This window comes from Bos javanicus, chromosome 16, assembly GCF_032452875.1.
Source record: "Bos javanicus breed banteng chromosome 16, ARS-OSU_banteng_1.0, whole genome shotgun sequence".
NCBI lineage: Eukaryota > Metazoa > Chordata > Mammalia > Artiodactyla > Bovidae > Bos > Bos javanicus.
Window position 1 is genome coordinate 39606436 of NC_083883.1, and position 17816 is coordinate 39624251.

The following is a 17816-nucleotide window of genomic DNA, read 5'->3' on the forward strand; positions in this document are numbered from 1 at the left end:
TTCTTGAAACTATCTAGTGCTTCCCTTTTCAAATTCCTAATCATCTTTCTAATGGCATTCTTTGGAAAAAAAATTCACCTCCTCCAGGATGCCTGCCCTGGTTCAGTCCAGGCTGATGCCCCATTGGAGCCATTATAACACCTCCTGTTCTGTGAAGCAGTATAGTAGCATGCTTGTCAGCCAAGCTCCAGGGGCAGATGACTCCAGGGGCCTGACTTCTCCAGGCACTGCTACTTACTGTATGGCCTTGAGCAAGTTGCTTAACCTCTGTGTCTTTTTCTCAGCATTAGTAAAACTGAATCATAATATTGTTCACCTTGTAGGGTTGTTGTGAGGTTTAAATTAATTAACATATATAAAGTCCTTAGCAGAGTGTCTGGGACTTGCTAGTAAGGGCTGAGTAAATGTTAGTTGCTGCTGCTGCTGCTAAGTCGCTTTAGTCGTGTCCAACTCTGTGCGATCCCAGAGATGGCAGCCTGTTAGTTAGCTATTGTCTGTTTACCTATTTCTTGCTCAAGGATGAAGTCCTTGAGCTTAGAGACTGCCTTTTATCCTCACATCTCCTAAGCCTAAAACAGGAAACAGTGCCTTGAGTTGTACAATGTTGAAAGTAAAGGTCGTGTAAGGTACAGTTATTAACCAATTGTGTTTTGTCTCGTAATATGCCTGCAGGACTCATCTGTGGGGCTTGTCCTTCTCCCGCCCTTGGTTGCAATTGCAGGCCATTCCCACCAATTTTATGCTCACTCTCAAATAATAAAAAGTCCTCTGTCATCTTTTTTTTTTTTTGTCTTTGCCACACAGCATGCAGAATCTTAGTTCCTTAACCAGGGGCAGGGATCAAACCCATGCCCCCTGTTGTGGAAGCACAGAGTCCTAAGCACTGGACCTCCAGGGATTTCCCCCAACTTCTCATTTTTATAACTGAAATATTCTATGTTGTGTAATAGTAAAAACTTGCAGTTACCTGTAATGGTGAGAGGTTTCTCCCCTTCCTCAGCCGGTGCCTGCTTTGTGCTGACTGCGGCCATAGGAAAAAGATAGTGTACTTGGCTACTCTCTTCCTCTGACTGTTCCCTCTGTTCCTCTCTGACTCTCTTCCTCCTGCAAGTCCTTTGCCCACCTGCTCCAGTCTCTGGCACTTCCAGAATTGAAGTCAGGGGAAGGACATGAAGAAGTACAGGGGCAGGAAAGTTTTTTATTGACCGGCACCAATGAGGTGCTAGTTCTCTCAGGCCTCGGGGGTGTTTAAGATCCATGCTTTGTGGGGTTCTCTCCAAGGCTCTGCTCCAGAGACTAGCCAGCCCCACTACTAGGGATCTCTCAGTGCAGCCCCTGTTAATAGACCAAGCACTCTGGGGCTGCCCAGTTGACAAGTCCTTCAACCCTAGCTCCTCCCCAGGTCATCTGCATACAAACTAGGTTAAGGTCTCATTGCCAGTCCAGATGGCTACCATGTGCAAAGTCCCTTTAAACTGTCATCAGACAGGCTCTCTCCTACATAGCTTCGTCTGGTCCACAGGAAACATGCATTCCACACTGTCAGCAGTTAAATGAAAAACCTGCTACCAGCAAGTTTTTCCACCACCCCTTGCAGGCAATTGCTGTCACGACCTGTCAAACGTAGGCCACACACCATTCTCTGTGCTCCATAGATTCCAAGGGTCGAGGTCACACAGGGGTCTCCCGGAAGCTCCTCAAATCTGGCTTCATGTCAAGGGGACCAAAAATGCAACAGCGCTTTAAATCCTTTCCTGAAAGTCTCCTGTTTCCAACCTCTGGCCACTTCGACTCAATCCTTGAAAGTGAGTAAGGGGCTAAGGATGACAGAACTGGTCTGCATACACCTTTGCAAATTCTGCCTAGCTGGTTTAGCAGGGCCCTAGAAATGTGGCAACTATTGCATTTAGTTTTCAGCTTTGGGGTCCTCAGCAGGCAAAGACTCCCAATTAAAATACTGTGTTTTATATAGTAGCTCTTCAATAAATGTAATTGAGTAAATGAATGAATCAGTGACTGGAGATTGATAAGGTGAGACAGTTTTCATCTTTTTACATGAAAATTGCAAAAGTACTTGAAGTATTAGGGTGAGAGGCTGAGGAGTCCTCTAAAGTGCAGAGCCCCCCTTTCTGATTCTTTGTCGTCTTACCGATCAGTGGGTCTGAAGGTCGCTGGCCCCATAGCTCTTGTTCCCTCTGCCACCTCTCGTAATTTCCATTGTTGCATCTGTGACCACTGACCCTTTATAGCTGGTCCCCAAGAAGGGTCCTCCTGCCTGATGTTGCTTGGAGCCTAGAGACCAAATTCGGTTCAGAAGCACAGGAGGCTTTACTCTTTGATTGGAGAATGGAGAGGAGTGCCATCTGGCTGTAGAGAATAGCTCTCCTGGAACGATCGTGGGCGGGGCTGCTTTGTAGCGTTCTGTAGCGGGGAGGGGGCGGAGTTCTTGCCAGACAGGTGCAGGCGTGATGTTCAGGCTCCAGCTCCAGATTGCAGGGCAGAGCAGCGTTCCCGCAGAAGGCCCACCACCGCCAACATTTCGAATTCAGTGACGTCCACACACTTCTGCATACACCCCGGTGCTGAGGAATCTGTACAGTTTAGGAGTGTGTTAGTCACTCGGTCATGTCCAACTCTGTGTGACCCTCTGGACTGCAGCCCACCAGGCTCCTCTGGCCATGGGATTCTCCAGGCAGGAATACTGGAGTGGGGTGCCATGCCCTCCTCCAGGAGATCTTCCAGACCCAGGGATGGAACCGGGGTCTCCCACATTGCAGGCAGATTCTTTACTGTCTGAGCCACTGGGGAAACCATTTTCATACTAGGAGCTCAGGTCTAAAGGGCCAGGTGTGAGGCCTCTGCATGTGGCACCCTGTGAGCAAGTGACACTAGACTGAGCATAAAGGAGAAGAAAACAAGATTAGACTTTATCACCCAGAATGGGCTCTGCCAACCACACATCCCTCCTCTGTCTTTTGTCCTGTTCCTCATCCTTGAGGGGTATTAGGGGCTCAGGTCTGTCTTCTGTGATTCCGTTCAGTTCAGTTCAGTCACTCAGTCGTGTCCGACTCTCTGCGACCCCATGAATCACAGCACGCCAGGCCTCCCTGTCCATCACCATCTCCCGGAGTTCACTCAAACTCGAGTCCATCGAGTTGGTGATGCCATCCAGCCATCTCATCCTCTGTTGTCCCCTTCTCCTCCTGCCCCCAATCCCTTCCAGCATCAGAGTCTTTTCCAGTGAGTCAACTCTTCACATGAGGTGGCCAAAGTACTGGAGTTTCAGCTTTAGCGTCATTCCTTCCAAAGAACACCCAGAGATCTCCTTTAGGATGGACTGGTTGGATCTCCTTGCAGTCCAAGGGACTCTCAAGAGTCTTTTCCAACACCACAGTTCAAAACCATCAATTCTTCGGCGCTCAGCCTTCTTCACAGTCCAACTCTCACATCCATACATGACCACTGGAAAAACCATAGCCTTGACTAGATGGACCTTTGTTGGCAAAGTAATGTCTCTGCTTTTGAATATGCTATCTAGGTTGGTCATAACTTTCCTTCCAAGGAGTAAGCATCTTTTAATTTCATGGCTGCAGTCACCATCTGCAGTGATTTTGAAGCCCAAAAAAATTGCTTCCTGTTAATTCCAGGCATCCCCACAACCCTGAGTGGAGGACCAGAGCATCTTCCCAGCTGCCTTTAGATGTGTTGATGGTCACCAGGCTTCAACCCTAACTGTTCGTATCACTGAGTGACAGTTTGTCTAACCTTTTGGAGACAGAGGACACCAGACAATTTAACATACATGGCCCAAGTATTAGCAAGAGCAAATCTTTCCTAAAAATGCAAGTATCTAGGTCTTTTGCCTGTAGGCAAGCATCCCCCAATGTGGAGGCTCACTGCTGTTGCCTGTTTTCCTGGCCACACTTTGTTTTCCGGAAGAGAAGCTTCAGGTCAGAGAGGTTCAATTGAGTAGTCGGGGGCGGCGGGGGGGTTGTTGCCCTGGGGTGTCCTTCCACAGGTTGGGGCTCAGGAACCTCTTCACTCAAGGGTGATGTGCCCAGGGGGTAAACCCTGCAACTTCAGGGTAGAGTGTGGGTGTTAGGATCACCAAGTGGGGTCTCTTCCACTTAGAACTCAGCTGGTCTTCCAGGTTTTTAGGTGCACCCAGTCTCTTAACCAAAATGGGTAGAGAGCAAGGACAGGGGGTGGGGTAATCACTTGGTTACCTACCTGGGGGGCATACTAGAGTTGTTCCATTTCAAGTTAAGGTTTCCCTTCTTTGGGGCGGGGGTGGGGGGGTGGGGTGGGTGGTCAGTGGGGTAGTGGGTGGGTCTACCACACATGAGTTCAAATGCACTTAACTCTAACTTATCCCTTGGGGCTAACCACATAGGGAGTGGGCAATTGGAAGCTACCTAATCCAGTTTTCTTGAGCTTCCTGACACAGCTTGGCTAAGGCCCATTTCAAGCTCTGTTTAGATCTTTCTACCCTCTCCAACAATTAAGGCCTCCAAGCTAAAAGCAGGATCTACCCATGGCACTCATTATCCCTTTCATCATTTGAGACACAGTACTGGATCATTATTGCTTAGAAAGGACCCTGGGAGCCCAAACCTAGGAATTATTTCTGTTAATAACGCTTCTGTGTGTGTATGCTCAGTTGTTCAGTCATATCTGACTCTTTGCAGGCCCAGGGACTGAAGCCCGCCAGGCTCTTCTGTCCATGGAATTTTCCAGATAAGAATACTGGAGCGGGTTGCCATTTCCTACTCCAGGGGACCTTCCTGACCCAGTGATCGAACCCACGTCTCTTGCCTCCTGCATTAGCAGGGGGATTCTTTACCACTAGTGCCACCTGGGGAGCCCTAATAATGCTTCTATCCACCCAGAAAAAGAGTCTGCTTGCACCAAGAGATACCTGAAATTGCTGGGTACTCTCGCCATGGCAGTGAAATCAGCTTGCCAGTCTTCCCCAGGATATGTTCCTCTGGTCTGAACAGACCTGATCTGGAGACCTCTGAGAGGTCTGGTGTTGGGGTTGTTCATTGTGCAGATGGGGCAGGTCTCAACTATCTGACTGATTATACTTCTCGTGCCAGAAGTGACCATGAACTCAGAGAACCAATTATATACCCAGAGTGAGTTACTTGATGAGCCCCCCTGAAGATTGACAAGCTGCAGTTTGGGAAAAGAACTATTGCCTGTGTTCATTACCTAGCTACCCATGGCCTCCTAGATCTCTAGTGAATCCCCATTTCCAGGTGTGTCTAATTCTTCCTTTGTGCAGACTGAGGAATAATTGGATGGATCTGGCCTTTGAGGTATGGGGATGTGGGGGGATAGTTGCCAGGTTATTGGTTCTGGGGCCGCCCTTTGGGCAATTGCACTCGTCTTGTTGTTTCCCTTTATTGCCTCTGCATTCTTCTCTTGGTGACCTCTACAGTGAACCACTGCCACGTTTTTTGGAAGCTATACTGCTTCAATATGCTTAAGCCATTTTCACCTGTTTATTCTCTGCAGCAGACATGCCTTTCCTTCCAAATAGCCCCATGCGTGTAGAATGGCATACACATCCTGGGATTCTGTGTGAACATCAAAGATCTTCCCCATCCCAAAGGCTCCAGCAAGGCCTTTTTAACAGAAGTCCCTGGGGTAGGCTTCTCGCCTCTAAGACATAGGCCTGGGAGGTCTCTGCTCATCCTGCCAGGCTTTTTCCTTCTCTCATAAAACTGCTCCTGTCCATGAATCATTCCTCTTTGGCATGTGGGAGATGCTCATTTCTTAGGTCAGGACAACTGGAATAGATCATGTCTTCTATATAATAGTGCTCCAGGGGCCCTGTTTCTGTGGGTAGCAGGATTTAGCCTGTCAGTTTTTTATGGAAACCACTGGATTGTCTAAAAGCATAGCCTGAACTTGAATTGACTTTCTGGGGACTAGCCAAAGTCTAAATCTGGTATGGAGTTCATATAGTGATCAGCTGACCAAATGTTAACTTCTCAGCTTCCTTTAGCCAGGTTGTAGTAGCTGCCACTGCTGGGAGGCAAGAAAGCCACCTCTTAGCAGTTTGATCTAATTGTTTAGAGATATAAGCAACCACCTGAGTAAGGGGTCCCCAGTTTTTGAGCAAATACCCCAAAGATGATTCCCTTTATCTTATGAATGTAAAGGTCAAAGAGTTTAGCTAAATTTTAGAGAGCCAGAACAGGGGCCTGAAGTAATTGCATTTTCAGTTCTTGAAAGGTCTTTTTACATTCTGAATTGCATTAAAAAAAATCATCCTTTCTTTTTAATTTTTCATAGAGTCCCAGCTATTAGACCACAGTTAGGAATCCAGACGTGGCAAAACCCAGCCATCCCCGGACAAACCCCTAAGCTGTCTTCTAGTTTTAGGAGGGGCGAGGCTGCCAATGCTTTCTACACTTCTCTTACCTTCTGTAGGAATGAAGCCTAGGTAGGTCACCCTAGTGTGTGGTATTTGAGCCTTTTTCTTGGATACCTTATATCTTTTATCCCCCAGATGGTTCAAGGTGGTTACAGTATTTTTATCAAAGGCCTCCTCAGTAGGGCTGACGATCAGAATTTTGTCTACATTGGAGGAGGCTTGGTGTAGATCTTTTAGGTCTTTAGTTAAAGTCCATCCAAAGATGGTGGAGGAATTTTTGACCCTTTAAGGCAGGACTGCCTAGCAGTATTATTGTTTTCAATACATGTAAAGCATCTTTTAAATCTGATACAGAATTCCAGGTCCCAGGGGACAGTATAGTAACCAGCAGTGTGTAGTATTAAAGACTACTAGATGTATATCCTCGGTGGCTTCACTGATTACCCTGAGAGTCCTGTACCATATGTTATTTCCCACTGGGTGTCTTTATGAGTAGAATGGAGGTATTATATGCTGCTATACATGTTCTAATAAGGCCCTGGACAGTTAGGCCATGTGACAGGGCAGTACGGAACAAGACTTCCCAATGGAGGGGGTTCTGTTTTCTATTTGGCCATTTATATACACATTTTAGATGGATTATCATGAAACTGGCTCCTGCAGCTTATCCTACCCATCCCTGGGCTCAGACCTCAGATTTACTTCAAGGAGATTAACTTGCTCTGTCTGGGAAAGTTTGTCATCAGTCATTATTAACATTATTATCTTGTGCCCTTTGTCTAAGGGGACACCAATCTCCAATTTGTTTCCCATTAGGTGTATAGTAGCCCCCAATTTATTAAGATATCCCTTCCTGGCAGGAGTATGGGGTGTGTGGGAACACACATGAAGGAGTGGCTGAGCCTATGTTTGCCCACTTTACATTCTGATGGTCCTATGAATATCCATTCGTGAGCCTTTACTGACAGCCCCATAATTCTACATGTCTTGTGACTGAGTGTTCCTGATTTGATGTTCAGAACTGAGTAGGTAGAACCAGTGTCAACTAAGAATTTGACAGGCTTTCTCCCTCTGTCGAATGTCCACTGGGGCTCCTGGGGTCAGCTGGAGTGCCAGCTTAGCAGCTCCCTGCCCCCAACATTCTTTTGTCTGACATTCCCTTCCCATGACTCAAGATAAGTGGTAGTATAGATTTGGAGGCACTACCTGTAGCACCTGAAGGAATGCCAAAGATTTTCTGTTGACTCTTGATTGATTTCCCTAATCTTATTCCAATGCACAGGTTTCTTTCCTACAGAAACACTCCTGAGTCAGGGGGTGATACCCAGAAACTTCCAGTTCTGCAGAATGCACCCTAATGAGCTATCCTTCCATATGGCAGACATTTGGTTCCCCATAACTTAGATGTTCTGTTTTGGGTTTGTTTCAAACTATCAAGGGGAGCAGTTGAAGTGATTTGCTGGCACACAAATTCCACATGATTTGACATAAAAAGACTACAACTACTACTAAGACTTCCAGTTCAGGAAATTTGGAACCAGCACCCAACTGTTAATGGATTCCTCAAAAGACTAAAATGGGAGGTGTCAAAATGGCATGGACTCCAATCTAACTGGGGGTTAGACTGACCCTTTTGAGTCAGTCCCCAATAATATTCCTGCCCCAAATCATTCAAGCCAATAAGAACGAGACCAAGTTAGATCAAAAGCAAAAGTAAGTTTTATTCTCTCATCAGAGAATGGAGATGTGTGAGACTGTGCTCTCAAGAACATCTTTCCCCAACAGGCCTGCTTTATAGGTACCTCATCAGTAGGAAAGAGTGTGGAGTTCTTAAGGTCAGGCCCAGCCATGCTGCCCATGGCTCCAGATCGTGGTGCCAGGTGCAGCATCTCTGCCCATGGTACCCTGCCACCATCTCAAATTGAGGCATCCTGCACAGCACTTCTGCACATGTTCTGCTGAGCTAAAGGATGAGGCACAGCCTTTTCACACTAGGAACTCTAGTCTGAAATGCTGGGTACAAGGCCTCTGCACAGGATATCATATAATCAAGTGAAACTAGACTAAGTACAAAGGAAAAGAAAAAGGTTAGACTTTATTACTCAGATTCTACTTGTATTTCTTGGGAATTGTTAATGGACTTTGCCAGTGACAGCCACCACTGTAAATAGCTCTGCTTCCACTGTTACTACAATTCTTAGTTTTCTATGAACCCACAATTCATGTCTGTTATAGATGCCAATAAGATAACTACCAAAAAAAAAAAAAGATCAAGAGAAGAAATATTTGGTAGCCCTTTTCATATACAGTATATAAATATCATAATAGTGATACTTCTATTGACAGTGTTTGGAGCTTGAAAGATCAGTGAGAAATACAAATATAAATAACAAAAGAACAAAGAATAAATAAGCATGCTGCTGCTGCTGCTAAGTTGCTTCAGTCGTGTTCGACTCTGTGCGACCCCATAGACGGCAGCCCACCAGGCTTCCCCGTCCCTGGGATTCTCCAGGCAAGAACACTGGAGTGGGTTGCCATTGCCTTCTCCAGTACATGAAAGTGAAAAGTGAAAGTGAAGTCGCTCAGTCGTGTCCGACTTTTTGCGACCCCATGGACTGCAGCCCACCAGGCTCCTCCGTCCATGGGATTTTCTAGGCAAAAGTACTGGAGTGAGGTGCCATTGCCTTCTCCGATAAATAAGCATACATTATAATAAAACAGTAAGTGTATGCGTGCATGCTCAGTTGTGTTCAACTCTTTTCAACGCCGGGAACTGTAGCACACCAGCTCCTCTTTCCATGAGATTTCCCAGGCAAGAATACTGGAGTGGGTTGCCATTTCTTCTCCAGGGATCTTTCCAACCCAGGGACTGCACCCAAGCTGGAAGGTGGATTCTTTACCACTGAGCCACCCAGAAAGCTCAATAAGTATGTGATAAAACACAAAGTAAAATAAGTGCTAAGTAACAAGCCTAAATAACACGAATAATTATTTACATGAAAACATGCTACAAAATTTCTTTTTGCAAAAAAGGAGTTTTAATTCAATCTGTAAATATGTTATTAATGTATTCATAAATCAATTCTGACAGAATATACTGATGGGTAAAATAAAGCATCAACAATTTATTGGGTTGTCCAGTAAGTTTGTTTGGGTTTTTCCATACAATCATACAGAAAAACCCAAATGAACTTGGCCAACCCAATGCTTCTTGTCTAGGATGTTCAGGGTCATGCATGAGATGTTTCTTATTATCGTCTACAGTAAGCTTGATTTCCCTAAGTAATTGCTTTCAAATGGAACACACAGAAATATTTAAGTTCTCCTATGTTTTTAACAAGACATGTTGTACTATACCAATATCTGGGCTTACAGTATCCAGTGGGCTAGCAGATGGTATACTGATTCTACTTCCTGCAACTGGCAGCAGAAGCAAAGGGCTGCCATGTTTCTGAGACGTCCCTTTTCCCAAAGATCCTATGCCTACCAATTAAAGGAGTTATAACTCTAGATATTTCTGATCCCTCCTTCCCCTCAGGAATCCATAAGTTTAAAGGCCAGATCCTACACAGCCAAGAGTACAAGATCCCAGCAGGCTTTCAGGACAAACGCGTCTTAGTGATCGGTCTTGGAAACACCGGAGGAGACATTGCAGTGGAGCTCAGTCGAACCGCAGCTCAGGTACACCATCTCTGAATCTGCACTCCCACCCCTAGCATCACTTCTGGCATCCGGAAGGTGGTATTCAAGGGTATAAAACAAACTGGCCAAAATATGTGGAAATTATGTGGAACTGCTGAATTCCACATTTGCTAAATTATGTGGAAACAGAGTAAATGGGAAAAGAAAACCTTGAAAATCCATAAAGCCTTTCGTGATGCATGCGTTACAGAACTGCACCATCTCCAAGAAGGGTCGAGGAGAACTGTATGGATGCCAAACCACTAGGCATTTTTCAGAGGCGCTCCTGGAACAAGGTCAAAGGGGCAAATTGCTCCGCCCACACCAACTGTCTTTCTTTTACACACTCTCAGTATTCCGGAAAAACTCCCACATACAGAGAAAGGGGAGTTTGGTTTCTGAACATCTCTTCAATTAGGAGCAGATTTATACTTTGTTTTGAGGTAAAAGCACCTCTTACTTTGCCCAAGATGTATACATAATGATTTTAGAAATCCCAAGCATAGGTTCACCAATTAGAAATCTACTCCACTTTATCATAAGTTATAGGACAATGATTAGATGTGGAAATAGTAGATTTTTATTTAATTCAGCTAATATTGCTATCTTAAAACTCACTTGAAATTCCATGTTATTTATGTAAAAAATTGCCAGATAAACAGCATGTATCTACTATTCTTTAAACATGATGAGAATATTTAACTGATACATAGATTAGTCAAAGTGATTTATGAAAACAATGACAGCGGTTGGAATAACTAGTCATTTGTAGGTAGTGTTAGTCACTCAGTCATGTCCTACTCTTTGCAACCCCATGGACTGTAGACCACCAGGCTCTTTTGTCCATGGAATTCTCTAGGCAAGAACACTGGAGCAGGCTGCCATTCCCTTCTCCAGGGTATCTGCCTGACCCAGGTATCTAACCTGGGTCTCCTGCATTGCTGGCAGATTCTTTACCAACTGAGTCACCAGGGAAGCCCAGTCATTTGTAGATCTGTGTACAAATTCACTAGTCCTCTGTTGTTATAAGACTAGAATGTTATAAAACCATTTGAAATATATTGAAGAAAAATACTACAAAATGATGTACATGTATTTAGCCTTCTTGCCTTGTTTTTAGGTACTTCTCAGTACTAGAACTGGTACCTGGGTTATCAACCGCTCTTCAGATGGGGGCTACCCACTTAATATGATGGTTACAAGAAGACACCATAATTTTATTGCACAAGTTCTGCCCTCCTGTATTCTGAAGTGGATTCAAGAGAGGCACCTCAATAAAAGATTTGACCATGCGAATTACGGACTAAATATTACTAAGGGGTATTTGATTATATTTTTAATTAATGGTAAAGTTATTTAATCAATATTTCTCATTCTCTTTAATTCAGAACTTAAAATGTTCAATAATTGTGACTTTGCCTTTGTTTATCCTTTTCTAAGCTTATTTTCTTAAGACAATGTCCATCAGTACCACAGGAGGTCTTGAATTAGGAGTATTCTCTGTCTGGTAGCAGACTAGTAAACGAAGAAAATGAAGGATGGAAACTTTATTTCCATCCTTATTTCCAGTTTGAAAATCAGGATTAAATTGGCCTTGAGTGTTCTCAGGTTGGCTACCATTCACAAGTAAATGAGAGCACCAGTGAGTACACATGGCCAGTTCTCACTGACCTTTAATAAATGTCCACACTGGCTGAATGATTAGAGGTATGAATTGCCAAAAGGAATTCCTAGAATTATATATATTAATATACATCTGTATAGACCTACACATTGGCAAGGAAAAAGAAAACCTTGGAAATGCATATAAAGTTGTGATTTTTATTAAATGCTTGACCCAAATAATTTTTTCTTTGGTAAGATGGCTTTCACTTATAGAAAAAAATGAATAACAATGAATGATTCAATATATAAATTTTATAGACATCATGTCTGCTGCAATTAGGTAGAATGATGCTCATAATGAAAATATGAAAATGTTCATAATGAAAATATGTTCACTATGAAAATCCATTAGTAAATAGATATAATTTTTTTAATTCAAAAAGTTTTTTGCAATTTCCTCTTTGCCAAATGTCAATCTTTTGAGGGTTGGGTGATGTGAGATCCAAAAATGATTATCAAATGGATTGTCATATACTTGATCCTGACATTGCTCCAGAAATTAATTCCAAGAGAGAGAGAATTTTAAACCCCACAGGAAACAATAGGTTTAGTCAATTTCTACATGCCTTCTACTGGGAGCAGGAAAACAAAACTTGTTATAGAAACAGCAAATGACAACTTGAGAACTGACACTTGCTGTCAAGTGACAACTTAAGAACAGACAACTTTGAATTAGACATTGGTCAATTTACTCCCTTGACTTGGCAGATAATTATTTTGAACTGACTAAATAAATCATTTGCTAGTGTCTCATAAATATAGCTACAGTGAATAATTTTCTCCTCTGTGTCAAAGGAAAAAACCAAAAAAGATTGTGAATGATGAGCTGCCAACCTGTATCCTCTGTGGGACAGTCACTATTAAAACCAGCGTGAAGGAGTTTACAGAAACCTCTGCTGTCTTTGAAGACGGGACAGTGGAAGAAAACATCGATGTTGTGATCTTCACTACAGGATACACATATTCTTTTCCCTTTTTTGAAGAGCCTCTCAAAACCCTTTGTACAAAGAAGATATTCCTATATAAGCTGGTCTTTCCCTCAAACCTAGAGAAGACAACATTAGCTATGATTGGCTTCATCAGCCTTACAGGATCCATCTTAGCAGGCACAGAGCTCCAAGCGCGATGGGCCACAAGAATATTCAAAGGTACCTGGACTCCACTTAAAGCCCAATGTGAACAACTGAGTCTTGAAATCAGTCCCTTGAAATTTATCTAAAATCCAACAAATGTGAGCTAAAGTACCATAAAATATCCCAAAAAAATTTAATGAAGAATTAATTTTGTATGTGACTGTGCTTGTATCACTAATGTGAGTGGAAAAAGAGGATTTGACTCTGTGGATAGGATAAATCTGGAGAACAGAATAATCACACTTCTCAGAGTAGCTGAGGAAGTACTCAGGATCCCATTTTATTCTGCTGTAGTCGAATCAAATCTAGTCTAGTCTATTTACTCCTGTCTTTCCATTTATCACTAGCAGTAGAGTTTTATATTGCCTCTTAAGAAATATATTGAGAGTAATATACCCTGTGAATAAAGTTGGGGTCTCAGAAGATAGTGACTTTTAAGAAATGCCCATAAAAACTGTAGACACTGGGCACTAACGGCTGTCAGTTATCACTGTCAGAACACAGGTGACAGAGTCAGGGCTGCCAGAGTCCAACCCCAGTCCAATCCCAACTCACTAGCTTTGCAAGAACCTCTTTAAATCTCAGCCCCTTTGTTAAAATGGGAATAATAAAACCTCTTTCATAAGGGTTTTGTAAAATGAATAATGTCTACAAAGCAATTAACACAGTACTTGGCACAGAGTAAATGCTCATTAACTGATAGCTGTCATTCTTACTTTTCCTATTGTTATCACACCTCTCCAGGGCAAGTTTTAGATTCGTAAGCATTGTAAAGAATTGGGTTTGTATTATTACATTTGTAAAAATATAAACAATAATCACAGTTGAGCCAATAATTTGTCCTTTAGCAGAATTCTGCCCTTAATAATAAAAATCACCAACAATTTATAAATACCATATAATACAGTATCAAGTAGTACTGACTTCTCTCACGCTGCACAAATGTAGTGTATATCAACTATATTTTAAAATGTTCTCCTAAATTGACAGACATGGTATTTTAATGGGGTGGTGGGGGGAGGTGGAGTGAAAGGAGGAGAAAGTGATTAGGAATCTCATTTATTTGTATTACACAAAAAATTCCATGGCCTTTTATTAAACTATCCAAATGTTTATTTAAGGCAAATTAAAGTGCTTTTATGGCATTTTCCAATTATATTAAAAACACAGAAGACTCTTAAGTACCTGGGTTTTTTGGGGCGGGGATTAATTATTTTTTTTAATTGGAGAATAATTGTTTTACAATGTTGTGTAGGTTCCGCCATACAACACTATGAGTCAGCCATACTCATACTATGAGTATACGTATATTCTCTCCCTCTTGAGCCTCCCTCCCACCCCCCCAACCCCATCCCACCCCTCTAGGTTGTCACAGAGCACCAAGATGAGTGCCAGTTTCCACTAGCAAATTCCCACTAGCAATCTACATTTTACATACGGTAATATATGTTTCAGTGCTATTCTCTCAATTCGTCCCACCCTCTTCCCCTGCTGTGTCCACAGCTCTGTTCTCTATGTGTCCCTATTCCTACTCCAAAAATAGTTTCATCGGTACCATTTTTCTAGATTCCATATATATGACTTAATATATGATATTTGTTTCTCTCTTTCTGACTTACTTCACTCTGTATAACAGGTTTCAGGTTCATCCACCTGGGTTGGGATGACCCCCTGGAGGAAGGCATGGCAATCCACTCCACTATTCTTGCCTGGAGAATCCTATGGATAGAGGAGCCTGGTGGGCTACAGTCCAAGGGTCACAAGAGTCAGACATGACTGAAGCAACTTAGCATGCACACATGCACCTCACTAGAACTGATGCAAAGTCATTCTTTTTCATGGCTGAGTAATATTCCATTGTATATATGTACCACAACTTCTGTATCCATTCATCTGCCAATGGACATCTAGTTTGCTTCCATGTCCTAGCTATGGTAAATAGTGCTGCAGTGAACATTGGGGTACATGGATACATGTGTCTTTTTGAATTATATTACCTGGGTTTTTAAAGTATTTTATAATGAGCTCAAAAATGCTTATGAGAATGATAGAGCTGACAAAACAAACCTTGATTAGACCACACCACAGTAGTGACTTCATGCATCTCCAGAGACCCTGCAAGAGACCAGGTACCACCAAGTTAAGTCTTTACAGCTTTATACAGGATACAATGATCCCAGTGGCAAGTACACTCCAGGGCTAAGTCAGAGCTTTCTCATGTAGATTCATAAGTACCCAGGTTAAGTGAGTTCAGAGAGGGATTTTACCTCCAGAAAATTATCCTCTGTGCTCTATTCCCATTCTGTACTGTGTGCTGTGCTAAGTCGCTCAGTCCTGTCTGACTCTTTGTGACCCTGGGGACTATAGCCTGCTAGGCTCCTCTGTCCATGAAGTTCTCCAGGCAAGAATACCAGAGTGGGTTGCCATGCCTTCCTCCAGGGAATCTTCCGACCCAGGGATCAAACCCACATCTCTTGTGGCTCCTGCATTGCAAGCAGATTCTTTACCACCTTGGGAAAGCCCCAATCCTATTCTAAGCTTCTGCAATCACATGTTCTGAGGTTGGAGCAGTGGGAGGCCAGAAATGAGGGGGAAGAGAACTCAAAGGAAGAACCACATGTGACTTTGGTGATGTTTCTGGCTTTTCTCACAGGACTCTGTAAGATACCACCATCTCAAAAACTGATGGCTGAGGCCATGAAGAAGGAGCAGCTCATAGAAAGGTATGAAATATACCCTGCTACAGGGAAAATTTACCATTATATTCCATTACAAAACATTTTTTTTCAATATAAAGGCCACTCCTAGGGAAGCAGTGGGGCAGGTTAGAAATAATTGCATTATGAGCCAAAAGAATATATTTTTAGTGCTAACTCTTCCACCAGCTAGATTTGTGGTCCAGTGGTTAAGACTCCATGCTTTCACTGCAGGGGGCATGAGTTCAGTCTCTGGTCAGGGAACTGAGATCCCTGCATGCCACACAGTGCTGTCAACAAAAAAAATTGATTTTTGGCTTTAGATGATGTGCCTGGTGGGGACATCAGGTCACCTCAGCAGAACACAGAACCTGGCCCTAGACAATGGCCATCCTTTGTTTACTTGGCCCCAAACCCTGTTCTCTTTGTTCTCCTACTTCTCAGGCTATTCTTTCTCTGTATTTACAAGTGTCTCTTCTTCCTCACTCCTAAACATTGGTGAACCCCAACCTTAATTCTCAAACCTCTTCTTACTTCTGTTAACACTAGTGGGTGACCTCCCCAGGCCTATAGCTTTAAATGACATCATGTACTCATGGCTCCCAAACTTGGGTCTTTAACCCAGATCTCTCCTTGGAACTCCAAATCCTAAACCAACTCCCTCTAGGTATCTCCACTTAGATAGGTAATAGGTATCTCAAAATTTTTAAAAAACATTTTATTTATGTATTTGGCTGCCTCAGGTCTTCACTGTGGCACACAGGATCTTCATTGCATCATATGAGATCTTTTGCTGTGGCACGTGGGCTTTGTTGCTCTGTGACTTGTGGTATCTTAGTTCCCTGACCAGGGACTGAACCCATGTCCCCTGCTTTGCAAGGCAGATTCTTAACCACTGGACCACCAGGGAAGTCCTGGTATCTCCAATTTAACATGTCTAGAAACTAACCACCAACCTCCACCTGCACATGGGCTACTCTGAGACTTTCCCCATCTCGGTCGATGGCTACTTATTGCAGTTGAACGTCAAAAACCTTGGAGTGATCTTTTCTCCTCTTTTTCTTTCACATCCTCAGCAAATACTGTTAACTCTTACCTTCAGATAAATTCAGAATCCAGACCCCTCTCACACCCTGGCTTCTAACCACCCCAGAACAGGCCACTGTGGTCTCTCACCAGGACAAATATACAAAAATCTATTATAAAATTTAAAATGTATCAAAACTTGCACACATAAACACAGATCATACATTGTGCCATTCACAAGCAAGAGAAATATAAACAAGTGTAAAGCATGCATGTGTGCTCAGTCACTCAGTCGTGTCTGACTCTTTGTGACCCCATAGACTGCATCCCTCCAGGCTCCTCTGTCCATGGGATTATCCCGGCAAGAATACTGGAGTGGGTTGTCATTTCCTCTTCTTGGGGATCTTCTCAACCCAGGGGTCAAACCCGTGTTTTCTGCATTGGCAGGCAGACTCTTTACCACTGAGCCACGTGGGAAGCCCAAACAGTGTAAAGATGCAGCGTTAAATCATAGCAGCATCAAATTACCTGTAGCACTACTGCAGTAGTTTCATTGCTCCCCTCCTTTGCTATTGTGATGAGCCCAGGTGTTTCACCTAGCTGCTTAGTATGTCATATGACACTAATCATCCCTGCATGAACAGTTCATCTCTCCAGCAAATTTCGTATCACAGTAAAAAGTGATCTCTCACATTCCTCATGTATTTTCCATCGTGATTAGTGCAATAATGTAAACCTTGAATCACAACACGGGACCCATTAGAGTGCCACAAGTGATGCTGGAAGTGCTCCCAAGAAGCAGGAAAAAGTCCCGAATTTACAAGAAAAAGCTGAATTGCTTGACATGTACTATAGACTGAGGTCTGCAGCTACAGTTGCCTGTCATTTCACAATAAATGAATTCAGCATAAGGACCATTATAAAAAAGAAAATTTGTGAAGCCATCACTGTACCTGTGCTAGCAGGCATGAAAACCTTGCACTTTTTCTGAAATACTTTTTTATCTTGTGTTGAAAATGCAGTTAGCATTTACCAACATGTATCTGTCTACTTTCTCTTGTTTAAAAAAAGAAAAAAAAAACTTAAAAAAATGGGGTTATAGAAGGTCAGCAAAGGGTGGGTTTGAGATGTTTGGGTGGGTTAAGTGGGCATTTTGACAACATGGCTTCTTCTTTGGCATGTTTAATTGTGATGTTTAACGGACATCCTTGCAGTTTAAGATGACACTTT

At 43.0% G+C, this 17816-nt stretch overlaps 1 protein-coding gene across 1 annotated transcript in view; it reads left to right on the plus strand.

Annotated features, from left to right (window-relative positions):
* LOC133227736 (dimethylaniline monooxygenase [N-oxide-forming] 4) overlaps positions 1-17816 on the plus strand; it is a 38995-nt gene that overhangs the window by 14955 nt on the left and 6224 nt on the right. The window contains exons 5-8 of the mRNA XM_061382598.1: positions 9924-10066; positions 11187-11386; positions 12527-12879; positions 15518-15587. Coding sequence (XP_061238582.1) covers positions 9924-10066; positions 11187-11386; positions 12527-12879; positions 15518-15587 — 766 coding nt within the window. The remainder of the gene's footprint in view (positions 1-9923; positions 10067-11186; positions 11387-12526; positions 12880-15517; positions 15588-17816) is intronic.